The sequence below is a fragment of the Tinamus guttatus genome, unplaced genomic scaffold (assembly GCF_059628265.1).
Source record: "Tinamus guttatus ecotype Peru unplaced genomic scaffold, ASM5962826v1 Tinamus_guttatus_pri_ptg000355l, whole genome shotgun sequence".
Classification (NCBI taxonomy): Eukaryota; Metazoa; Chordata; class Aves; order Tinamiformes; family Tinamidae; genus Tinamus; species Tinamus guttatus.
The window spans coordinates 1,616,129-1,641,025 of NW_028288889.1; the positions used below are offsets into that span (position 1 = coordinate 1,616,129).

Consider the following 24,897-nt stretch of genomic DNA (forward strand, 5'->3'; position numbering starts at 1 on the left):
GTAAGCTCTGGCTTCAGCAGCTCATGCATGAATATAAGGACCAAGCCTACATCTGCCTGAGAACGTCATTATTTGGGAAGGTATTTTAAAATGGGTGAGTATGAAATGAAAAACAGAGACCTTTTGTGAGTATTGAAAGAAACCTTTAGCATCATGTATTAAGTGTTTTTTAAGCTGCATGATGGGAAATGAAATTTGGCATAGCATCTGACCTGGCTGCATTAGGTTTGACTAATTTATGTGCCTTTGGAAAGAGCATGCAGAGTGGATTAGTTGTGAGTTCATGGAAGAATGTAGTTCAGCATGCAGACGTGGCCAGCAGCTAGAAACTGGAAAGGGAGCCAAATTCTTATTTCTATCATGTCTTCTTCACCTGTTACTGCCCTCTAGCAAGGCTGGTGCAAAGGAGTTAGTTTGTTTACCTGTCGAGTGTACTCAGTCCCTGCCTAATGGGTGCACCAAGGTGTGTTGGGTGGACGACGACAGCCAGAGAGAGGAGTGTTCACATAATTTTCTTCCAGAAGTTTTCCTATAAAATACATATAAAATGACACTGAGAGAGCAGATGGCAAGAAGAGACACACTCTTTAACAACATGAGCCATACAACCGTCGTTCTCCCTGGCACCACCACCTAAATTCAGAACACCTTTCAAAATGCTTGTTTTGCAAAAATGGCCCATAGGACTCGAAGCTTCTTTCCTAGGAGCAGGTGACAAGCAGATGGGGTGTAAGTCTAAGGTGTAACAAAAACATCAGACTTGCCTCCTTTGAAGTCCCGTAGGATCGAGTTGAAAGGATTAGGTAGCTTAGTGTCCAAACTGTATGCCAAGCAGAAACTATTTGGAAAACAAATGTTAGTTGAGTTTGCATTCCCTCCGAGGCCCGATGTAGCCGACAGCCTTCGAGGATGCCTGAGTGCTGAACGAAGCAGGAGCTATGCGAATTGCAGGGGCAGGTCCTCATGTCCAGCCTGGCAGCAGCAGCAGAAGTCACTGCCTCCTCTTCTGTACATGGAGCCGGCCAAGCTGTTCAGTCTGGGATGTATGGATCACTCCTGGGAACTCCAGGGCTCCGGAGATTGAAACCACAAGGGGAGAAGGAAACTGGGATTGAGCTCTGATGCTTCCTAGCAGGGTTGTCTCTGTGGTGCTCCTACAGTAAGCCCTGCTATTTTGTAACTGCTTATTTACATTCTGTGAGCAACCTGATCCCTTGGTATGTGTGGAAGACGCTCTCTGATAATTCGTATCGGATTTAGCTGAGGCTTAAATATTGCTTTACTTGGTACCTGGGTTTAGATATGTACAACTGTAGTTTTATCTTGTGGGGAAGCAGGATTTTACAGGGGAGTTGCAGGTCAGATGAGGAATTACCTGCAGCGTGGCACGACAGCTGAGCTGTGGGGTTTGCACCACAGCTCTGCGCTCATCTCAGCTCTGCATCTGCTGCCACAGCCCTCTACTGGCTCTAACTTCATGTATTCTGAAAGGGATTTTCCTGGGAGGAGGGAGGGAGAGACAGAAATTCAGTTCTAGGAAAGAGCAGTAGCTGCTCTGTGAAGATTTTCGTTTCAGGAGGTGTGGATCTAATTTAAAGACACACTAACTTACTCTAGGCTGTGCTGAATCAATGTCAAAATTGATTCAGCAAACAGGATGTGCTCAGAACAGGGTGACCTGACAACTGGTAATAAGGCCCCAAAATACATACTAAATAAGGGGGAAAAGGCCACTTGCTCTTAGCAACGACACCCATTGTTCTCCTGTTCTCCTGTGTCACGTGCTTGTTTTAAACATATTAGCAAAGATTGCATTATGTTTTCTAAATTAAAGTCACTGGAAAAAAAAACCATGAAGTCCCGTGTTGCATGAGTAAAGGAAGCTTCTCAAGCGCGCTTTGCTAGGGCCGTTGCCAGCACCGCAGCGACGGGCAGGCGCTGCCCCTGCGCTTGGTGCTGGGCCGCGCTGCTCGGCGCCCTCGCGCCGCGGTGAGTGCAGCGCAGGCTGTTGTCTGGCAGAACCCGCGGGAGCACACAGGCCGCCGAGCACAAAGCGGCTGGCGGGGGCAGCTGGAAACAAAAGGAGCGGAAAAACTGCGGCCCTCCTCGGCAAAGTGCTGCACCCAGGGTTACTGCACGGGGGGGCAGCCGCAGCCGCGTTTTGCAGTTACGCAGCTTAATTGTTCCCGGCTATTATAAAAGGCTCTTTGTTTCTGCCATTTGTCTTTCATACTCACCCACACTCTCTATTATATTGGCCCCAGTGTGTCCCCTACCAATGCCGTCAGCCTCCCATTTGCCGTTTCAATGCGGCTCGTGCCTCATTTTAATTTCGCCCGGCCTCTGCTGTTCAGCGTTCCCGTCTCAGTAGCTCTCCGCCTGCTCCCCTACTTCCATTTCAGCTCCCACTCTCTCATTTAAAACTGCTCACGCTGATTTTACTTAATGCAGTATAATTATGGGTAGTGTTCTTTGGAGGGGGAAAATAATGTCACTTTTCCTAGACCAGCATGGAAAATTGACACGATATTAAATTTCATGCACACAGTTTAAGGCCCGAAGGATGAAGCAAACAATGGCCATTCCCTTACGGGAGTGGGAAGGGGGGGGTTGGCACAGGCCATTTTTGGGTTTGCTTGAGGAACATCCTGGGGCCAATGACCTGCAAATTTGTCTATAAGAAACTAATCAAAAAGCAAAAGAAAAGGCAGAGGGGAATCTGCAGAGACAGAGTAACACTGAGGGAAAGACTTTGCTTTGGCTTCCTTGGTAAAATTCATTTAAAGAATAATTTTGTAAAAATGTAATAATTACAACTATTTATATCTATAAGCAATGTGATTACCTAATAGAAATGGTTACATTTTTACGACAGGGGCTGCCTGTTGACCCTCTCTGCCACAATCCTCGGCCAAGCACCCGGACCTGCCGGCCCTCCGTGCAGCGCCAGGCCTGAACGGGCAGCTCCACGGGTATCTCCTGCACACCCAGGCGCCCCCCGGCCCGGGTCTCCTCACCTGGCCTTGAACTGCTTCTGTCATCGTGGAGCAGCCAGCACGACCTCACTCCTCAGCAACCACAGCAGAACCAGCGTGCGCAGGGGCCTTGGTTTTACAGCACAGTGCTCCTGTGCCCAGGCTTGTGCAAGAGCCGTGTGGATATGCACGGGCATATGGATCTGAGATGGCCACACTCTGGCCATTGCAGTTATGCTTGTCCATCGTGAATACAGGCATGATTCTGCCATTAGCCATGAGGTAACTTGCTGGCGGGTTCTCATCACCTGAAGGTTACGTGGTATCAGTGACACGTATGCCCAGCCGCGGCGGGTCAAGCGCTGGCTGAGGGAGCCTCGCTGAAGCGGCCAGAGGCCGCCCATATCGTGAGGCTTGTGGAGGTCTAAGTCTGGTGCTGCCAGGGGCAGAGCAGCCTCTGAAAGGAGCCTGGTGCTGGGTTCCTCCTGTCCCCGCACCTCTCCCCAGCTGGCCCCAAGGGCTGCCCTGTCCCTCCCCACCGCGCAGTGATGAGAGTGGGGCACAGGCTGCGCGCGCGCGGTAGGAACGATCCCTTGTGAAGGGCCAGATGGGGGATCTTGGGTTTGCCTGTGAAGAAAGTAATATCTTCCTCTTTTCAGGGCAAAGAATAAACACATCACTTCAGGAAATTACAACAGTAAAAATGGTACAGCCCTTACACAAAAAATAATGATAATGCTTTATGAAGGACTGAACTAGCCACACAGGTCTAAGAACAACTGAAAGAATTTTTTCCAGTCGGCCCAAAGGGCCTGTGAGATTCAGTGACTGGGAAGAAATATCACCAGAATTCATGTGATAGACAAAAAGTGTGTGGGAAAAACCTGGAGGCAAGCCGGATGCAGACCACGTTGCAAACCATGTTGCTCCACAAAACCACACAGAACCACCCTTACAAGCTGACCTAGGACGAGGAGAAGCCAGTAACACGTATGCAAAACAACAGAGACACTTTTAGGGTGCGTGCTATCTATCTAGAGCCTTTGCTAGGACAGTGCTGTAAATAGATATAGACAAAACCCTTTGTAGCTTCTATCACTGATTCGGAACCGTGAGCTCCGTTTCTGAGGTGATGAGAGCGCCCTGACCTGCCTCTCCCCCACCTCGTGGCTGAAGGGTGGGCACCTCTCCCCACACAACTGCTACGTTCTCTGGGTGAGTTGGGTTCTAACCACTGTTGCCTTTTGATTAAAGCTCCTCTGAATACTAATTTTTGATGAAATTTGAGAAATTGCAAATGGCTTCAAAAATTGCTTTTTAATCTGATGCAACAAGCTAGGAATAAAGTAATACATGGGTAAAATAGCCTCCACGTCCTGCTCTCATCCATGAATATTATTGGAAACTTGTAAATAAAGAAAACAAATCAATGGCCAGTTCACACTCCATGAACTACCTAACAACTTGCAACCAGTTAATTACACACCTTTAAAATGCATGTACAGGAAAAGTGGTTCAGAAATAAGCTTCTATAATGAAAAAGGACAGCATGGAAATAGTGATCCCACTGAGGGAAATTTAACCCCTTACATTTGACAGTGCTTGAAAGAACACACTGTATGTCATAGCAAAATATTCATTACCTGGCTGATATTAAGCATATAAATGCCACTAATTTACAATAAACGCTTATGTTTGTCTTTTGCTACTAAAGAGTGATCTCCGCTCCTCAGTTAAAAGGAATATATGGGTTTACCCCTCACCCTTAAGAACCAATTTTGATTAAATATATTGCAGGCTACAAAATGATAAGTAGCATCAAGGTTGAGTTGCTTTCACATTTCCAAATATTTAAGACCTGTGTGCCCAAGTAGCTCATTAAATTCATGTCATTATTACTGGGAGGACAGGGGCTTCACAGCAGCTCTGCAGAGCACCAGGACTCGTCAGGCTCTGCACGCGCCTGTCCTGGCCGGCCTCGAGCGCCGCTTTGCCTTGTTTACCTGTAACAGCAATTTTTCTAATGACCAGGTGCCTATGGCCTAATTTATACACTTTGGTGTAATTTTGTGTAATTGTGCGCTATAGCCATGATTTTTATACAGACATTAGTAACAAGCTATTACTCTGTTAGAATGAAATATTTATGACTATAAAGTTATGATGCAGTGCAGAGCAATACAGGCATGGTAAGAGGGGAGGCGTGCAAGATGACGCCAGAGACCCCACAGCTATGAAGAAGTTTTCAAATGATCAGCTAAAAAATGTGCAGACTGGGAAGCTAGGAAAAGCCAACTTTAGGGGTAACAAAGCACAAGTACTAATGTATGTAAGGCACCCACATAGTAAATCCAAATGCCCCATGGAGTTGCAGACCAGTTAAGAAGGAGGAATCTGTACAATGTGATAGAAAACATTGAGAAATAGCCCTAAGTGTACCCTGGAAAGGAGGAAGAAACATCATGCTGCTCTTAGCAAAGGGGAGGAAGAAAATCTATCCATCAACATGGTACTTCTCCAGCAAAGAACCCAGGCCCCTGATGACTCACTGTAACCCCCACTGAAGTGGAGCCTACACTCTAGTACCCAGAAAGGCAGCCTAAGGGTCAGCGAGACACCACAGAGGAAGAGGTAGATGCTAGGAAGAGTGTACAACAATTTAAACAGTATTATTATTGATTTTCTTCTCAGTAGCAGTACTGTTTTCTTTTTGCTTTTCTGCAATTATTGTATCTGACTTAATAATTCTTTGATCAGATGGTCAAGATTTCCATCTTCTATACCAGCAGTAGGAACGTCAGACTTCGCAAACAATGTTTGTTTCCCTTTTTCCTATGGCAAGAACTTGGTAGTAACAACAGTTCCCTCCGGAGAGTCCACGCACTGAAGTTGATTATGGTATGTTATTTATGTTTTTAACACATCACAGATTATGTTGTTTTCACTGACCATAGTTAGGATTTCAGGAATATTTCGCCTGTGTTGTATTTTTAATTCTTTAGGTAACTATACATTTACATTTTGCTGCCTGCTTGACCGGTCACAAGCAGATCAGAAGCAGTATCTGATCTGTTGTGTGTTAGTGTGCATAAGGTATAATGTAAACCATATGAGATGGTCAAAAGACTCATAACATTGAGGAACAGAAGGGTACTTATGATATTCGAATAATTTCTCTATCAGAAACTTTTCACAGAGTGTCATAATTAACAAGATCAGATTTTTTTTTCTCTCTGTGGACAAGGTTCCCTTGTCTTCACTGGAGTTCGGGTCAATGCAATTCATTTCAAACTACTGCCAGCAAATGAGTTCTGACCTGTGCTCCCTCCAGGACTTCGTGACTGTCCTCAGCTCCCAGGGATTGTGGCACAAGCAGGCTGGGAAGCCTCTCTTCGTGCCACAGATGTCCTCTGCGTAGCTGCATCTGACTAAGTCACCAAGGCCACGGAATAGGAACAGGCTCTTCTGAAATGTCTCCCTTCTTATCTCGCTTCTTTCAAGCACACATCGTTGGAGGACATGAATCCTGTCCAAGAAGGATCCCACTGCACTACCTTGACGTTCAGAAAGTCAAGACAAATGGGTCTTTCTTACACAGATAGCTATGCTGTAGGTATATATGTGCTGGCTGATGATGTAACCCTATAGCAAAGAAGTTATTTCTTTTGACGCTGAGAAAAAAAAAAAAAAGAATGTTTTGTCTCAAAAGCCATGTTTGAACCCAGAGTATAATGGAGGATAGATAATAATGTAAGGCCCTAAAATGGAGATATGTAATAGTAAAATAATAATGGGGGTGCCATGACCACTTCTTTTTTGCAGCACATTAGCACGTTTAGGAGGTAGATTTACAATTTATGGCCCTCTTTTGTGCCATACTTTCATTGGTGCCATTGAGTTACAGGTCCTTCATGCCACGGTTGGACGGTTGGTTTAACTACAATGTCTTTGTGAGTGACCAAGCTCCTGAACCCGGGTCTGCAAGGCCCGTACCCTCTTCTGTGGCACCTTTCGATGCCAAGGTCAGGGGTCCATTCTGTAAGCAAGGTCCTTGAAACGGTTTGAGATACATATATAAAAAATGCTCTTCACTGTAGATGTTAATTTCAGTGGTCCAGTTTACAGCACTGCCCAAAACCCAGTTCCATTAGCCTAAATTAGGGAATACTGAACCATGACTGGAGGGCAGGTACAAATGAATATGGAAATATTTTGCAGAAAAGCCAAGAAACAAAGAACTACGGAAATGGAAAAACAGAGTATGAACATAAAAGTATGTATACTGGTTTCCGATTAAAAAGGCTGGCTTAAAGTGATAATTATCATATACATATATGAAAAGGCTACAGATGAGTGAATAACTGCTCAAGAATGAATGGGTATTTTTTCTTCTTTTGTCAGAAATATTTGCAGTCTTTAATTCATTCTATGCCAGATTGTAGAGACTGGATTATATCACTCATATTCATTTATTTCCAATATTACTCCCAAGAAGTGCACATCTTTGCTGAAGTGTTTGTAATGCATCAGGATTGGGCTTCCTTCTACTTATAAGATTGAATTATTTTTTTAAATACCAGATATGGCTAAAAACACAGCAATAAACATCCCAAGTGCATGGACACTAAAAAAAAAATCCCATTATTTCTGGGATTTTATGTTGCATATTGATAGATATACCTTTTCAGAACAACACTAACCTTCAATACTGTGCCAACATTCTTTGAATGTCTATTGCTTTAATATATGGAAGAAAATAAGGAGGCCTTAAGTACCCTAAAGATGCATATATTTGGATTTGATATCCAAGGGAGTTTTAGGTAGCTCACATAATCTTCCATGCTCTAAAAACGCAAAATAAAACTAAGCTAGTGCATAATACTTGTGCTTTTAGCATAAAATCGTAAGCTTGTTGCAATCTGTTTAGATTATTTTAGATGTATACTGTGGTGCAAGGGTTTTGTGGATTGCCAAGAATGCTGTAATTCGCCCCTGAACTGAAAAACAAGTGAAGAGCTGTTTGAAAGGGCAAAATGTTTCTTTATGTCAGTCACTGATGCATCAAAGCACGGAAGTATCCACGTATTTTCAGTAGTTATTTGCTACTTCAGAATTGAAAGCAAAATAAACCATTCACTACTTCAAACTAGCAATGAAATGGCAGTGGGGATATTTGAAAAAAAAAAATAAAGTGGCATGAACTTTAGTAATGTATTATCTACAGCTGGTAACTTTGGTGTCTTTGAGAGAGATTTTCTATCTAGAAAAAATAAGAAATGAGAATGGGCATTTCCTGCCAGTTGCTAGCACATACACCGTGTCAACATTTGATTTTAAGAGGTGAACATCAAAAGTCTTTAATCATTTTTGCCTGCTGAAATTTCAGATGGAAATATGTCATGCTGTCAGCTTTGAATGCATGGGAACGCTGAGGAACAGCCCTTCCGAGGCCTCTCCAATCCTGCCGCTGCAAGAAGGCTGCAGCCATCCCCAGCTATATTCTGGCACGTTTTGTCAAATTTCCCAGTTAAAATCCTTATGTTGAGGATGATGTAAATGAAGATGATGGAGTCCAGTGGCTGAATACTACAGATATTCTTGTGCCATGTGCTGAAAGCTTGAAGTGAGCACACAGCCCACTTTAGTGGCTACTGTTTAAGAAATAAAGTATTCAGTAAAGGCTAACTGAAAACAAAACGTTGGCAAGAATTATGTTTTTGTAAATGCAATGCTTACGATGTCAAGGGGAAAACAAAAAGTGAGATGGGCTAACAACCATTGCTTTACATTAGATGACAAACATGTGACATCATGCCATTTCAGCTGATAATATCACGTTAAAGCTAATTCTGTTTTCTTTTGTGAAAAAAACAGTTATGTTTCTGGGAAAATCAAGCCTTACTGAAAGATTCAGGTTTGACAAGAGGCTCGATATGTCTTGTTTGGAATACTGTGTAACAAGAAATTTATAGAGCATGTATATATATTTCAAGAGCCTTGTATTAGGGAGTGGTCTTGGAGCCCATCAAGTTCATTAGTAAGCACTTCTAGTTTTATGTAATTCTCCTTTATGATAGTTGCAAGTTGATTTCTATCTCAAAAACTGTGGAAAGAATATTTTATTTGTGTAAAATTACAGTCAAGACTGCAAGTACCAACTATACATTCATACTTTCAAAGCAGACCTTCAAAGTCAAGATAATTATCGTTAGGAACATAAATAATTTCAGCCCTGAATAATAATAATAATAATAAAGGCTACAAATACTGACCACACTGGGTCACACCAACGCATTATTTTGCATCTCACACTGTTTCTGACAGTGGCCAGGCTAGTAGTAGTAGTTTCCCCACATCTTCTTTCTCTTTTCGTCCCTATGAAATTTCATATGCATTAGCAAATGGTCAGGTGAACAAAAAACATTGCTTTTCCCTGGTGGATTATAATGCATGTGATTTACACAATGGCTTTGTACCAGACGATAAATATGTAAAATTAGAATTTTCAAGTAATATTTAAATAAGTTTACCTTTATCTGACTGCCCTAAAATAGTTGCAATGATAAGAGTCACTGTGTATTCAGATCTCCATCTTAATCACTGAGGGAGATTAGGACTGCAGATATCTAACAGCAATTTGTTCAAGAACCTTAAACAGCAAATAAAGAGACTTAACAGTAGATCGTGTACATTTTATGCTGCAATATATGGATCCAAGGTGTTTGCTGAATCATCCAGATGATACAAAAGCAACTCCTAGCACTGTTTCTTTAAAGGAAATAAATAAACGAATGTTACAAAGTAGGATTTATAACTCCACACATCTTTCATTAAAATTGCAGTACTGTCATGAAGAAGATATATGGTCTTGGCTGATGTAATGTTTTATGTGGCTGTTCTTCCACTTAGTAAGTTACAAGAGGCACATAACGCTTAAAAAATGAGGGCCTCTATACTCCTGATGTATTTCATCCTTGATGTTTTAAGCACACTGCCTACTGATAAACATAAAAATATTACAGGTTTTACAGTTCCTTACATTTAGCCACAATTTAAGAGGAAAAACTGAATGGATTTTGGGATTTATGGTGATTCACATCAGGGGATGTAAGTCACATCTTAGTTATCTGAATAGAGAAAGCCTGTGCTGGACAAGTCAACTGCCACTTTTCTGGTTCATAGACTCTTTTTTATTTTCCTTCAAAGATCCCTGAATTTCTTTTTTTTTTTTAACAGCATCCTCATAAAAGACACCAGCTACTTTGATGATTTTTGTTAGATTACACGTTTAATAATATGTTTAAGGAAAAAAGGCTCTATAGGAGAGCAAAGAGATAGTACTGAAGTCAGGGCTATTCCTGTCCCAGTGCGGGGGCTCCGCAGGCTGCAGTTCCTCCGAGCTGCCCCTGCCCTGGTGCGGGTCCCCCACGGCTCCCTCAGGGATGTCCCTGTCCTGGCTGCAGTCCCCCAGGAGCAGCAGCCCCTTGGGGATGTCCCTGCCCGTGGCTCCTCCGCAGGCTGCAGGCCCTCAGAGGCGCCTCCCCCCAGACGCAGCTCCTGCTCCAGGAGTGCTCCTCCCGCCACGTCCCCAGAAGCGTCTCTCTACACACACGCCATCCCCATTTCGTCCTCCACCCACCACAGGCTGTGGATCTCCCCTAAATATATTTGAGCTCCATGTGTGCTCCTGCAGTTAGTTGGATGAAATTCTGGCCTGTGATGGTTGCTCCCACCGTTTCCAGAGCTGGCTGGACTTGGCTGTGACCAGCTCAGGGCAGCTCATGGCCTCTTCCCACACAAGTCACCCCCTTAGCTCCCTGCTACCAAGGCCCTGCAATTTATGGCCAATAAAATAGCCTGCAATTACAAGGTATTCTGCTTCATTAAAAGGAGGAAATAAGTATTTATCAAGTATTTTACAACTGCGATGCTCACAAATTTATCATAAAATACTTCTGAAAGTAATTCATGTATCAGTGTGTGATGCATGTGGGTTTGGAGGTTTGCCTGCACTCACCTTTGTTCATGCACAGCTCGGATGGCTCGGGCTGGGAAACGCTGTGCTGTGAAGGGGCGGAGGTGCTGCAGAGCCTGTGCACTGCGTCTACCCTCATTCAGGAAGGAGCAACTCGTCTCTGTACTCCACGCAAAGTAGAAAGACACTGTAATTTCTATTGCAGTGGAGTCTGTGATGTGAAGCTATTAGCAGACACAGCTTCTTTCCCCTCTCCTTTCCTCCTCTTCCTACAGAGAAACAAGCCGCTTCTTTAAAAACTGGCTTGCAAATTTGAGACAGCTTGATTAACTGTGGCTGGCAGTTCTTTTTGTCATCATGCAGAGTAACAACTAAAAATATGTGTTTTCTAATTGTTTGCAATTGGTTTTACACAAATACAATCCCAGTTGCTTGTGATGTACACATACTGTAAGTTTCACCTCTATAAACTGTACTGGAAAGCAGCTACAGTTTATTGCTGGAGTAGAAGGTCTTGAGCAGCACCTAATCAAACTGAGCAGCCCACAGCACTTCCCCATAGAGATCCTATGGTCGTGGAAAGGAAATGTGTCTAGACAGCAAAGATTTGGCAAAGATTTCTCCTTTGCAAAGATTGACTGAGTCTATTTAGTTATATGACTTGATCTTTTAATCCCCAGGTCATTTCCTGAGTGCCTACTAAAGATGCTTTCTGGCCAGCATAACAACTGATACACTGTCAAACTCTACAATTGATGCATTATTTTGTGATGTGTTTTTAAGTCTCCTAGATGCTTGTTCATACACATTCTGCCTGTGAAGATCAGCAGAAGACCTTGTCTCCATCATGTTTGGACCTCCCTGCTTCCATCCACTGCAGGTAGCCCCACGAGCAATTCTATTCACCCAAATTACGTTCCAAACTCCCCACCAGCAGCATCAGCACCAAGAAATGTCAGGAACTCACATCTGGGCAGACTCTTCAACACGAGCCTATGCAGGATCCAGGGGGACCACTACCCACCTTTCCTTCCGAAACACGACAGCTCCGTGCGTTAAGGTCAGAGCAAAAAGGGAAATAACGGAGCGTATGACAGATAGGGTAGTAACTGAAGCATCTGGCTGTGCCAAAAGGAAGACCTGCAATTCCACAAGCTGTCCCTAGAGCCTGCCTTGCAGCTGGCTTTGGACATGAAGAAAAATCACCCCAGGGAAGCAGAAAGGAGAACCCATCTGCCATACACAGGCACCATTACTGTATTAACGAGGGAAAAAGACTGTGTAAACCACAGTGGACACAGAGTAGGTGAGATCTGGCAGATAGGGTCTTGGTAAAGACCATGTCTGTACTGCAGGGTATATATAACAGGTATCTTAAGCACTGGCAAAGCAATGCATAAAACTCAAATAAAACCAGTAAAACCAGAGAGTAACTTTATTAAGCTTAGACTTGTGCAGGTTCAAAAGGGATCTGAAAGACGCTCGCATCCTGCTGGATAAACACTCCAGCTATTAAAATACAAGCGTGTGCAATATATACACTGCTTTGCATTTATAAAGGCAGTATGGTGTAGTTCCCTAACGCTCCTAACATTAGGGATGGGCCGCTGTGTGCCTGGCACTGCCAGCACAAGCAAAGCGGGCCGCGTTAACCACGCCAGCACCGGGCTGCACGCGCCCGAGCCAAGGCCCAGCTGACCCCCTGCAGAAGGGCAGCAGAGCTGCGGCTGCCCGGGCTGCACCGCCACCCGCGCCTCGCTGCCGCCTCATGGGCCGTTAACGGCTGCGGCGCCGCCACGTGACCTCCCCCCGGGGCGCCGCGCTGTCGTCACGCGCCGCGGGAGCGCCGGGCAGGGTGAGCGGCGCGGGGAGCCGCGGGCGGGGGGGAAGAGGCGGGAGCGGCGACGGAGGCCGGGCGGGATCAGCGCGCGGCTGAGCCGCGAGCGCGCGCGAGGGAAGGGGGGCCGAGCCGAGCCGGGCCGAGCCTCGTGGTGCAGGAGGAGGAGGAAGAGGAAGAAGAGGGCGCGGGGCCGCCGAGAGGCGGCGGGGCCGGGGCCGAGAGCCGGCAGGGCCAGCGCTGAGAGCCGGGCTCCCCGCCTCCCGCGTCCCCTTCCGCCGCGGCGCGCGCGGGCAGCCGTTGGGCGGCCGTTAGGCGGTGCCTGTTCTCGGGGGCCGCCCCGCGGGTGCCGAACATCGGCCGCGGCTCGGCCTGGGCCGCGTGCTGGGCTCGGGTGTCGTTGTTGAACTTGTTTCCCCACTCTTCCAACCTAGCACTTAAAGACCCCGCTCACTGAATTTCCTTGGGGTGTGTTTGGCCAGTTCGTAGCAGTTCTCTAGTATCCTCCTGATGTAGTGGTTTTGTTTTTTTTTTCCTCCATTATCATATATTCCAGGCATCTAAAATTATTCTTTTGGAATTATATTCTGTGACATCACCTGTTGGTGATGTCCATGTATTATATGATATGTAGCATGATATAAAATACATAAAAAGTTAACTATCTCTTTTTTTCTGTCTTACCATGAAAAATACAAAAAAAAAAAAGTTGATGACATCAAGTAGTTTCTTGCAAATTCATTTAAAAAATTTATGTGGAATACTTTTGTATAAAAAATCTTTTTTTTTTTCCCCCAATAATTTATAGAGTTTTCAGGTCCTGTCTTATAAGAATAACTATAAAGATATTTATGATCTCTCTGATACTTTTCTTTCTTCTAAAATTGGGAAGCATTTTTCTGCTGTTTCAGTACAACTATTCTGAACATGTTGTCATGCTGGAGCGAATTAATTTATAGCTGAAGATTTGTCCCAGTGTGGATTATTAGTGTATTGAGTTCTTAATTTGCAGGTTTCTCTGTAGTACATTTTAGGAATATATCATTGTTCAGTTAGGGAAAAAATGGGAGTTATCAACAGAAGACATTTGGAAGACGTAACCCAGGGTTTCTCGGGTTCGATTAGCAAAATAATTGCTCAAAGAAACTTTGGAATCAGACTTATTTTTCCAATGTGCAGTGTTGTAACAGGCCAGTAGATGCATTCCTTAAAAATGTTACAATACAAATGTTCCAGTAAAAATGTTACAATTGCCAGATTTCTGGCAGTCTTTTTTTATTGTATTTCAGCAATTATAAACTCTTCTGCATAACTTTTATTTGATTGCTGAAGGAAATTTGTTCTTCGTTTTTTGGGAAATGAGTATACCCAGTGTATAGGATTGGGTAATATCCAGATCTTTAAGAATAATATTTGAATAATCGTGAACAATAATTTTAAGATTCATATGATATAGATTTTGCAGTTGGAATTTAGTATTGAAATATTTCAAAGTTGGCCAGTGTGCCATAGATTCCAGCTATTTCTGGAATACGTGGATTTTATGACTTTTAGTTCAAGATATGTTCTCATTTCAAAAAAAAACAGTAACACAGGGTTTGAATTGATCTGCAGTGAGTGATTATAAGATCTTTGTAGGCCAATGATATTTAGCTGCAGATCTAATTAGAGGCCAAAACCTGCATTTTTCTACTGATACTATTTATAGAATTTTCTGTTTTTTTTTTCCCCCTCACTGAACACTTGGCAAGTACAAACAAATCCTAGTTCCTCTGTGTTAGAATGCTTTCTGTTGAAAAAATATTCTCAGGCCTGAAAATGACTTCTAGAACCACGCTCATTTGAAAATGTGTTTTAAAGTACATATGAATCACAAATATTAGATAAGCTGAAAACCAAAAAATCCAGTTAAAGTCTTAAAACCGGTATCAGCCGTTACAGCACGAACACTTTGTTTTTACAGAAGTCTGCGGTTGTTTTGTTTGTTTTTCAACTGAAATTATCTAGTCTATTCTAGAAGTGAGAAAGATGATTCTATTCATCCATTAAGTGAAAAATGTCAATTGGTTTTATCTGAGAGGTACACTGGAAAAAAAACATACTGAATTGTAAAAATGGTATAAATGCTCTCCTTTTGAAAAGGTTTTTAGTATTTTACCTGGTATTTTCCTGAACTCTTTTGTTTAGTCTTAAAAGGATGAATGGTCCCTTGGATACTCTGTCTAGATTTATGGAATAATTATTAGTTTATTCCAGAAATTAATCCATTAATACTGAAATAACAGCAATGCTTGCTCTTCTAATGTAATGAGATTCTTGGGTGTTTTTTCTTTTAATCCTTTCAGTAAAATTCTTAATTATGTATTCCTCAGAGGCTCATTTAGGGCTTACTTTTAACTGTTTTGTATATTCCTATATATGACAATTGAAATGCATGTGATAATGGAATAACTTGTCACCAGTTCCAGGCTCCAATATGGTGGCCCATGGCTGTTACGTTGTGTGCACTGGATATGCTCTTAGCAAGTCCCACAGTGACCTCTAATGTTCAAGGATAAAACCTGACTTGTTAAAATAAAGTTATTTTACAGGCACAGTTTTGCATATCATTATGACTGAAGATGATGTCTAATGTTTTTATGTCTAGTTTGACAGTATGACATAAACAGTAGGTAGTAACGGCTTTGCAAAATCTTATCCAACTTTACGAGGTTGTTATGTTTGAGAGTTCATTCTAATTCCCACTTATTTGGGCAAAAAACCACAAAGCTTTAGGATAGTCATGGGAGAACTAGCGATTTTTCTAAAGTATCTCCCAAATGTCTTTCAAATGCTAAATACATTTATATCCTAAACTTCTTTGTTCCAAACTGAAATGTATGATCTTTTTAAGAAATTTGTTTCTGAAGTTGAGTTGGATGTGTTTATTCTCTTTATGGCACTTAGTGTGTTATATGAATACTTAACATGTAATTTTTGTTAAAACTGAATATCACTCTTTTTGTTTGTTTGTTTTAAGTTTGGTCCTGACAAACCACAACTAACCAACAATTTCATGGTACTTGACAGTACAGAGTGCAGAGCGTTGTCCAGATAAATGTGCATATGGATTCTTATGGACTCTTAAGCAAAGGTTGTCCTATTATTTACTGTAGATGCCATTTACACGTTTAATGCGTTGAGAAGCAACACTCTGCCTGAGGCTAAAACACAGTGGCAGCTGCTAGTCGTAAAGGGCACTTCAAGCTAATTTGTGAAATTAATTTATTTTGTATACATTGAATTATTAAGCTAAAACACAGTACAGAACAACCAGGTGCAAGAATGTAAATACTTGTTACGCTGTTCAGTTAAGTGTGATCCAAAAGTGAAGTAACTTAGTATTGAGGTGGTAGGTAGTAATGAAGCAACATTTTTAAAGAAAAACTAGTGTGGACTGGTTGGTTTTGATTTGTCTGTGGCAGTCATCACCGTCATGTCTCTATGCATTGGCATGCACTTACATAACTTTATATGAGTTAAATATAAAGTCTACACACACGTACCTGTATAAAAATTATTTAAAAAATTGCTGAAATGTATAACTTACATGGGAAGTGAGGGAAAGGCTCCATGGCACTTCTTTGCTCTGGCCTTGAAGTATTATGAGAGCTCATGGAAAAGGCATAAGACCACACAAGTTCTCCTGTTGAGCATCCTCCTAGTCATCAGTTATGAGACTAGATGAAACCTAGGCTTCAAGTGTGTGTTTTTTTAAATTTTTTTTAAAGTCATATATTTTTCTCTTGCTTAATTCTGTATTTCGTAAAATGTGAAAAAACTGCCCTTTATTTATATTTTGGTATTTTTTGTTATGAAAGTATTATTGTTTTAAGGCTGTATACACCTGACTTCCAGTGTGATAGCATTGATTTATAGAAAAAATCAGATTGTGATTGACAGAAGAGTTGGTTATTTACACAGAATATGGAGAAATGACACTGTAAGTATAGCTACTAGTTCATGAAGTAGATTGCACAGGTCATCTTAAATTAGCCTAACCCTTTCAGCTTGTAGCTGTTTTGCATATAGGTTGTAATTCCCTCCCTCCTGTTCTCTCACATGCTGTTTTGAAGAAGCACCTCGAGGGTCGATTTGGTTCCTTTGTGGATGGATGCTAATGCTTTGTTTTTACAGTTATGCTTCCTATCTTCCTATGTTCCTATACTTCTGTGGGTAATTTTTAAGTAGTTAGATTTGCAAATATATTGTAACCTGGGGCTTTCTGCGTATTACTTGATGGGTTTCTGCAGGCTGTTTGATAAACAGCATCTTATCTTCAGGCAAGTGTAAGAAAAACAAACATTTTGTATGTAGAGAGCTATCTAAACAGCATCTCTGCTCCATATGCTGTAGTACCCACCAGAGGCTCATTTAATCCCTGGACCTTTTGTGCACCAAATACTTCAGTCCAGATAATGCTGTGCTCCATCTGCCATGATCTCTGAGCTGCACAATGTGAAATGCTTAATGCTTTAACCTATGCTAGTATTTTTGATCTTTCATTTTTCTGATTAATGTCATTTCAAACAAGTTGTCAAGGTTAGCTTTGAAATTTGACAGTTCTATTTATTTTTTCCCCTAAAACAAGTATATTTTTTAAATCCTGAAGTAGTATATGTACCTCTAAGTTATTATTTATATGTTTTCTCTCTCTGGCATCGTCTTTTGAATGTTGTGATTCATTCATGTTTAATCAAGGTGTTATTGACTGGGCAGAGATCCAGAAATATGTGCTGTGTTGTTGAAACCGCAATTCTTTATATATTCAGGAAGAATCCTTCTCTTGCTCTACTGACATACTTTCAAACTCATTACATGCTTAGCTGTCAGTGTAGGACAGTCACGGTGCTGGATTTCAGAATTTCCGTCTGAAAAGTGTGATGCTCTGAAAATCTGCAGATATTCTAGAAGTCTGTTAAATTTTACATACCTGACAGTTTCACTCAGCATCATTAAACTGATGTTTCATAAGAGGTGTTTTTTGTTGTTGTTGCTTGAAAGCACTTGAACCCATTGGTATTTGCTGATTTATTAGTTGGATTTATTCACAGTTTTAAAATAGGATGTATGTTTGCCATCTTTTGTTTATATGCCAGGGGGCTTGGACTAGGTGTTCTCTAGAGGTCCCTTCCAACCTCTACCATTCTGTGATTCTGTGTTAGGAAGTCATGTTATGTCTTTTGAATTTGTTAGCATGTCTTTATATGGAAAAAAAAATTAAAGGAGCACTGGAAAAAAAACTATAAACTCAGATGCTAAATGCAAAATAGTTGAGACCCTTGGAATTGCTTACTTCAACCACTAAAAAAAAATTATTTCACTTCGGACAAACTCTGCACATCAATTTTTTAAAATATAAGTGATATGCATATATGATATTGACGCTTTTTTATGATCACAGAGTCACAGAATGATTAAGGTAGCTTCGAAGGGACCTTTGGAGATCATCTAGTCCAACCCACCCCTACACAAGCTGGGTCACCTAGAGCACGTGGCACAGATCCTGTCCAAGTGGGTTTGGAAGGTCTCCAGAGAAGGAGACTCCACAGCCTCTCTGGGCAGCCTGTTCCAGGGCTGTCACCTTCCCAGTCAAAACGTTTTTTCTCACAATTCAGGTGGAACTTCCTGTGCTTCAGTGTGTGGCTGTTGCCTCTTGTCTTGTCACTGGCCACCACTGAAGAGTCCGGCCTGCTCCTCCTGACACCCTCCCATAGGGTATTTACCCACACTGATCAGATCCCCTCTCAGCCTTCTCTTCTCCAGGCTGAACAGGCCCAGCTCTCTCAGCCTCCCCTCATAGCAGAGATGCTCCATCCCCTCATCATCTTCACAGTTCTATCCTGGGCTCTCTCCAGGGTCTCCATGTCCCTTGTGTACTGGGGGCCATAACCAGACACTGTACTCCAGATGTGGCCTCACCAGGACTGAGTAGAGGGGGAGGATCATCTCCCTAGACCTGCTGGCAATGCTCTTCCTAGTGCACCCCAGAGTGAGAAATAGAATCATAGAATCCTAGAATGCTTAAGGTTGGAAGGGACCTCTAGGGATCATCTAGTCCAACCCCCCTGCAAGCGCAGGGTCACCTAGAGCACGTGGCACAGGGTGGCATCCAGGCGGGCCTCGAAGTTCTCCAGAAACGGAGACTCCACAGCCTCTGTGGGCAGCCTGTTCCGGGGCTCCGTAACCCTCACTGCTAAGAAATTTTTCCTTAGGTTCCTGCGGAATTTTTGGTGTTTCGGTTCCTGGCTGTTTCCTCTAGTTCTGTTGGTGGCTAGCAGTGGAAAGAGGCCAGCACCATCCTCCCTGCCATTCCGCTGCACCTAAGGAGCGGTGCCACCATTGAGGGGGGGTGTTTCAAATTTATCACATCAAAATATTAAAAAGTAAAAATATTTCCTATGGTAAATCTCAAAGCATTTTTTTTTCAAAATAGGTTTTCTTAAAGCAAATGCATATTCTAACCTGCTAATTAGAGCAATCAAGGTTATAGAATATTATCTCCAAGAGTAGAATATTATCTCCAACAGTGATAGCTACCTAATGTTTTATTTATTTTCAAACAAATATTTTAAACAGACTTTTATTTGTAAGGGTCTTTATTCTATGTCTCCCATACCCTTTCTTGCAATTGCAGTAAATGCTTTTCGTGACTTCTTTTTTAACCCCCTTAAGACCACCTGAAAATTAAGTATCCTTGTATAATACAAGAAATAATTGTAGATTTTCATCAGACATTATCAGTTTAGGATTACTCGTTCACATGGACGGTTGCTGTAAGCTGATGACGGCTGCCAACTGTCTTCCTGCTGCCTGTATTCAAGCTCTTCCCTTGTGGCAACGCAAGATAATTGGAAGTACCTCCTAACGAAAAAGTGAGAGGTCACCTTACGCTTGCTGGCAGAGATGCCGGTGGATTGAGAAAGGGGTATCAACAAAGGCATGGCATGAAATGGTGTCCTTTGTTAAACAGAAAGGAAAAGGGATTTTTAGCGATTCTACTTTTATATGAAGTAATTCTAAAGGTAAATCTCCGCTGTTTGAGGCAATAGCCTCTCCTGGTGGATTGGTTTCAATAACATTTTCATAAACAATAAGATAGAAGTGCTGTATTTTAACAAATGTTTTGAATTGGTGAGTTCTTGTTCTGTTTCATAACCTATTCCAAATCCTTTGTGCAAACTGTTGATACAAATTCAAACTTTTAGTGAAATGTGTAGAAAGATAGTATTATTCATCCAGTCTTTTAGATGGCAGATTTTGTCATTGAAAAGCTATTAATATCTATAAAGAATTTAAGAAAAGAAATTGCTGATAGTTTACTTTGCAAAACCGACTTTTTTCTCTCAAGCCTAAGGCTTCATAAAATTAAGAAGCTGTATCTATGACAGAAATATTGCTTTTAGGACTATTTCATCAAAGTGATTTGAGTTTGTATTTTGCAAAATAGTTCTTTGCTTCTGTATTTCTGAAAATGCAACAAGCTAAAACTTATTATACAGTAAAGTTCTATTGTTAGATGATTGAAGCAATTTGTATATATTTATGTTTTCCATTTTTTTTTTGTTGTAAAATTATTCTGTGCCCTTGACTAGGATGCAGTTTGTCAGGGTTTCCATGTGATAGGAGCAGAGCATTTGATATCTATCAAATCCAATAGATAAAAACTACAGTTTAATCTGGATTTACCTATAGGTAAACGACTGCATAAGGTATTGAGGTATCTTGTCTTTTTGATAAAAGAAGTTTATTAAATTGAAAACTGACCGTTTCAGAGCTGCTGAAGCCGTTTTCCATGCAGTCGTATTCAGGCAGTGTCTCCCACATGTCTTTCAGACACTTGTGCACATTGGCCTTGTGTGCATGAGAGGGCTTTCAGACCCTGTCACATGCACATTTGAAGTTACAAGGTTAATTAATTAAATAAAAACATCCCTTCAAATGGTGCAATCTTGGAATATCCCAGTTAAACTTACTGCACACATCTATGTAACTATATTTGTTGTTCTTGCAAATTACATTTCAGGAACTGATATTATTACTGAATATTTCCTATAAAAAGCCACCCAGACTGGCCTGCTCAGTCTTGGCACAAAGAATTCGTAAGGGCGGCCTGCTGTGGAGTGAGCCTACAGTGAGAGCTGCTTAGTAGGATTGTTGGGAGAGGCTGGGAATGGGACTACAGGCAAGAAAAATAAACCTCATCAGCAATGCCTCTGGTTCGAGGTAAATAAAAGAAATCGGAGATAGGGTAACCAGTGGTGAGTAGGAGGAATGTCGCCATGTATTTCATTATTTAGCAGCCTAGCCTGCCACATTTTTCTTTTAACTTTCTGGTGTGAGTAATCAAAAAGGTATCATTGTGTTACTGTATGTCTCCATGATATAGATGACAATTTCAGTGGATGTTGTTGCATGTTTGCAGTTACCACAATGTGGAAATAAGGCATGTCTATTGCCTGTGAGAGTATTTAATAAAGAAATGGTATGTGCTACAGTGTTGGCTTTTCCTTTATGTAGAATAGGCCTTCTTTGGAGGTCACAAATGCAATAATTACTTTTCTGTGGGGAGAAGATTAATTTCAGAGTTTTGGGTGTACTCTTCAGTTGAATGTTCTTTAATCTTTATTTATTTATTTATTTAAGGAGAACATAATTAAGTTTGTTCTGGTCATGTCAGTTCTGTTATTTCTGAGTCATTTTTGTGAAATATTTCTGGTAGCACGCTATCACAAGAAATGGTCAAACTAGCTGAAAGGTAAATGTCGAATATCAAACTCTTTTCTGTGCAGTCGTCTACAAATTCTGCTGAAGATTTCTGTTCTTCATTCTCACGTGGCCATTCATCTTTTCACTATAGATGTGGGGAGACCCTAGCAGATAATAACTTAATCTTTAACTGTTCATTGCTTGATTACAAGCAACAGTACTCTTTCCTAAAGTTTGTTTTATAACTTTTTTTTTTTTCCTCTTGATCTTTTTCAGATTATGGCACAAGCTCAAGGTTTTGGGAGAAAATACATTAAAGCCTTTTTTAAAGGTTTCTTTGTTGCTGTCCCGGTAACAGTGACTTTCCTAGACAGAGTTGCCTGTGTAGCAAGAGTGGAAGGAGCATCAATGCAGGTATTGCTGGAAATGCCTTTTCTCTGTTTGGAAAGTATGAAGGTGACCACTCACTGACAATAGCAGGGTGGAAAGATCAAGGTATCAAATGATAAAATTGTAGCATAGCATAATTTAATTTCCATTTTGTCACACAAATATTTCTGTAATGTGAAAACACAAACTTTCAAGAAGACGACTCAGCATTTTTTTCCCAATAAAAGTATATAGATAGGTAGTGATAAAGATATATTTTTGCTAATTTGTTGGTTACTTAGAAATAAAGTTTTCTCTTTTGAGCACTACTTTTTGTCTTTTGGGACATTAATTTGGTGACTCACAAAGCAGCTTTATTCATTTTTTACAGATCTATTACTCTGTTTTTAAGGCAAAACCAGTTCTTGCCATACTGGCTCTTACTAATAAAGAAATGTGGCAGTATTTCAGTAAAGAGAATGGCATGAATTTAATATGAACCTAAATGCATGTGTTCATCAGGTATGCATGTTCATTGCTATTGCTTTGGTTATAGTGAATGTTTATCAGCTAATCAAATAATACAAATATGCCATGTAACACCTAGAAGAGAATGAACAAATACTGCTGTTTCCTTTCTTCTGTTACTAGGACTTGAAAAATATATGTTGTCAAATAGTTTCTATACGATTTTTTTTCATATTACAAAAAAAAAATCCTGGTGCTTGTGATAAGATACTAATTTCCTTGCCAGGATTTCTTAGACATGCAATTAATTAGACATGTCCCTGCTGTGGTAGGGACATAGTTACAAGAACTACATCCCTCTTTTGCTGTATAGCCTGAAGGAAAACCAGCCATTGCTTTAGAATTCCATCTCTGCACTATGTTCTCTGGAGAACCATCTCTGTGGAGCACATCTGAGAGCTGTAGGTATGAGGGAAAGGGAAGTGCAGTCAGCATGTAACTTCAGATCTATCAGTTACATGCTTCCAATGTATATCTTATTGTTTCAGTTCCAAAATGCCATGGTCTGATTCCCAAGAATTTGATTTGTGATATATTTCTTGAACCTCTAGCTGTCTTTCTATACTCGTTATCGTGGCCCCTGCTGAGTCTGCTCATATGCAGGCTTCATATGCAAGTTCTCTTACAAACTGCTTAGTGCCAAGTATTCTAGCAAGTAGTCTGATTAGTGATTGCTGACAAAGCACTTTTATTTCAGCAGCAAATGTTACTGAAAGTTTTGTTACATTATGCATAATAGCATTTGTAATTATCCTCTGGTAGTTTCTTCTTTCTTATTAGGACTGCTGCGTCTAGCCCCGTGAGCTCATATGAATATTCTTTCTTTCCTCAAACTGTAAGGAAATAAGTTGTGACACTCTGGTGTTCACTAGCAGCATAACAACTGTGAAGCTAATCATTATTTATAGTTAAAGGGCATGCTTTTTCCCTCTTACTTACAGCACCTCATGTCCTGTGAGGCTTCATCACATATCTGAGGATCTCAATTTGCGTGCTTTTAGCACTAGATTAGTTAATAATTGGGAAGAGTAAATGTTTTGTGACTTCTGTGCTATGGTTACAAATTAAGGCCTATATGTCTGGCTTGTAGCAGCCATTATGCAAAGAACTTGGACAAACAAGTTATAAAGCTTCAAATTAGAAAAAAGGAAGAAGCCAACATAGTGTTTTGTTATTTATAAAAATATGAGTCCTTGTGAGCCCGTTTGTTGACCATTTTTTTGGAAGATGTATTTCTTGTTTTGCTAGGCTTGAGCTCTTACTGCTAGTAAAAATACCCTGGAGAATGAGTTCTCTCTGAACACAGCATTAAATTCTTTCTATACTTTTTTGCTTTTTCTGGTGGAATCACTATTTTTATTATTAGAAAGAAACTCTTTCTGAAAGGTTTAGAAGATCATTTACAGAAGACTGTAGTTGTTGACATAGAATGAAAGCTGTCTCCTCCTGGTTTTGCTTCCCGATGCGTTCCTTCCTCTAACAGAATAGTATTTTTGTCTCTCTGTGATTGCATTTTCAATATATCAGTATTAGTTTGTGGGAAAGAAAGAACAGATTGTCCTACATTGCTATATTCCTTCAAACATAATCGTAATGTGTGATGAAATTTCTATGCCAAAACTACATGAGCAAATATATTGTTAAAAACAGCAAGTGATGGTGGCATAATGTTTACAGTGCTTTGAGTTAGAATGATTATTTAATATCTAAATATATTTACACTGAAAACCATTTCTTCTGTTTAAATACATAAAGCAGTAGGAATTAACTAGAGTAATGCAAACCAGGCAGTACTGTAAAAAGACTATTGAAACTAGCTCCGACTGTGAAAAAGTCAATTTATTTGCATCTTTTGGTGTGTTCCTCTGTAAGATTAATTCTGTATTATTTTAGTTGCATGACATGTTTATGAACACTTATGTAAATGTTTCTTTTAAGTATCAGATGTGAAATGCAGTATGTTTTGGAGCAACAGGTTAAAGTTTCCCTTTATGCTGGCGGTCTCTGTCAACTATTTAAGGCAGATACTTTGCATACTAAGTAGTTTACTTTGTGGGAATATGGCTTATGTATAACTCTCACTTTGGATTAACTTCTTTACCTCTGGTTAGTACCATTGCATGCCTCTGGTCCATCTGTGTTTGCATTTGGTACTATGAATACATTTTTGAGTTGTTTGTGAGCTTATATGTAAAGAATAAAATATTGTCCTTTGAAAGATGCTATAAAGGTGGAATAGCCTGTTGGAAAATTCTGACTAAAAAAAAAATCCAGTAGCTGCTAATTATTTTCTAATTTAAATTTATTCTGGATCTTACAATGCAGTAAGATTACATTGTAAGATCCAGATAAGATCAATATTTTATTTCCTGCAGATCCAGTAAATAAAATATTGATGAGTGTCAGTGTACTTGCAGCTTAGACTCCAACCATATTTCTGCAGATGCGAGTATGATGTGTTTTGA

The 24,897-nt window shown here is 40.8% G+C and overlaps 1 protein-coding gene across 2 annotated transcripts in view; it reads left to right on the plus strand.

Moving 5' to 3' along the window:
• Positions 1-12,761: 12,761 nt before the first annotated feature.
• IMMP2L (inner mitochondrial membrane peptidase subunit 2) overlaps positions 12,762-24,897 on the plus strand; it is a 436,842-nt gene continuing 424,706 nt past the window's right edge. For both annotated transcript variants that reach the window (XM_088529926.1, XM_088529927.1), the window contains exons 1-2: positions 12,762-12,805; positions 21,812-21,949. In XM_088529926.1, coding sequence (XP_088386052.1) covers positions 21,815-21,949 — 135 coding nt within the window. In that variant the 5' untranslated portion in view covers positions 12,762-12,805; positions 21,812-21,814. The remainder of the gene's footprint in view (positions 12,806-21,811; positions 21,950-24,897) is intronic.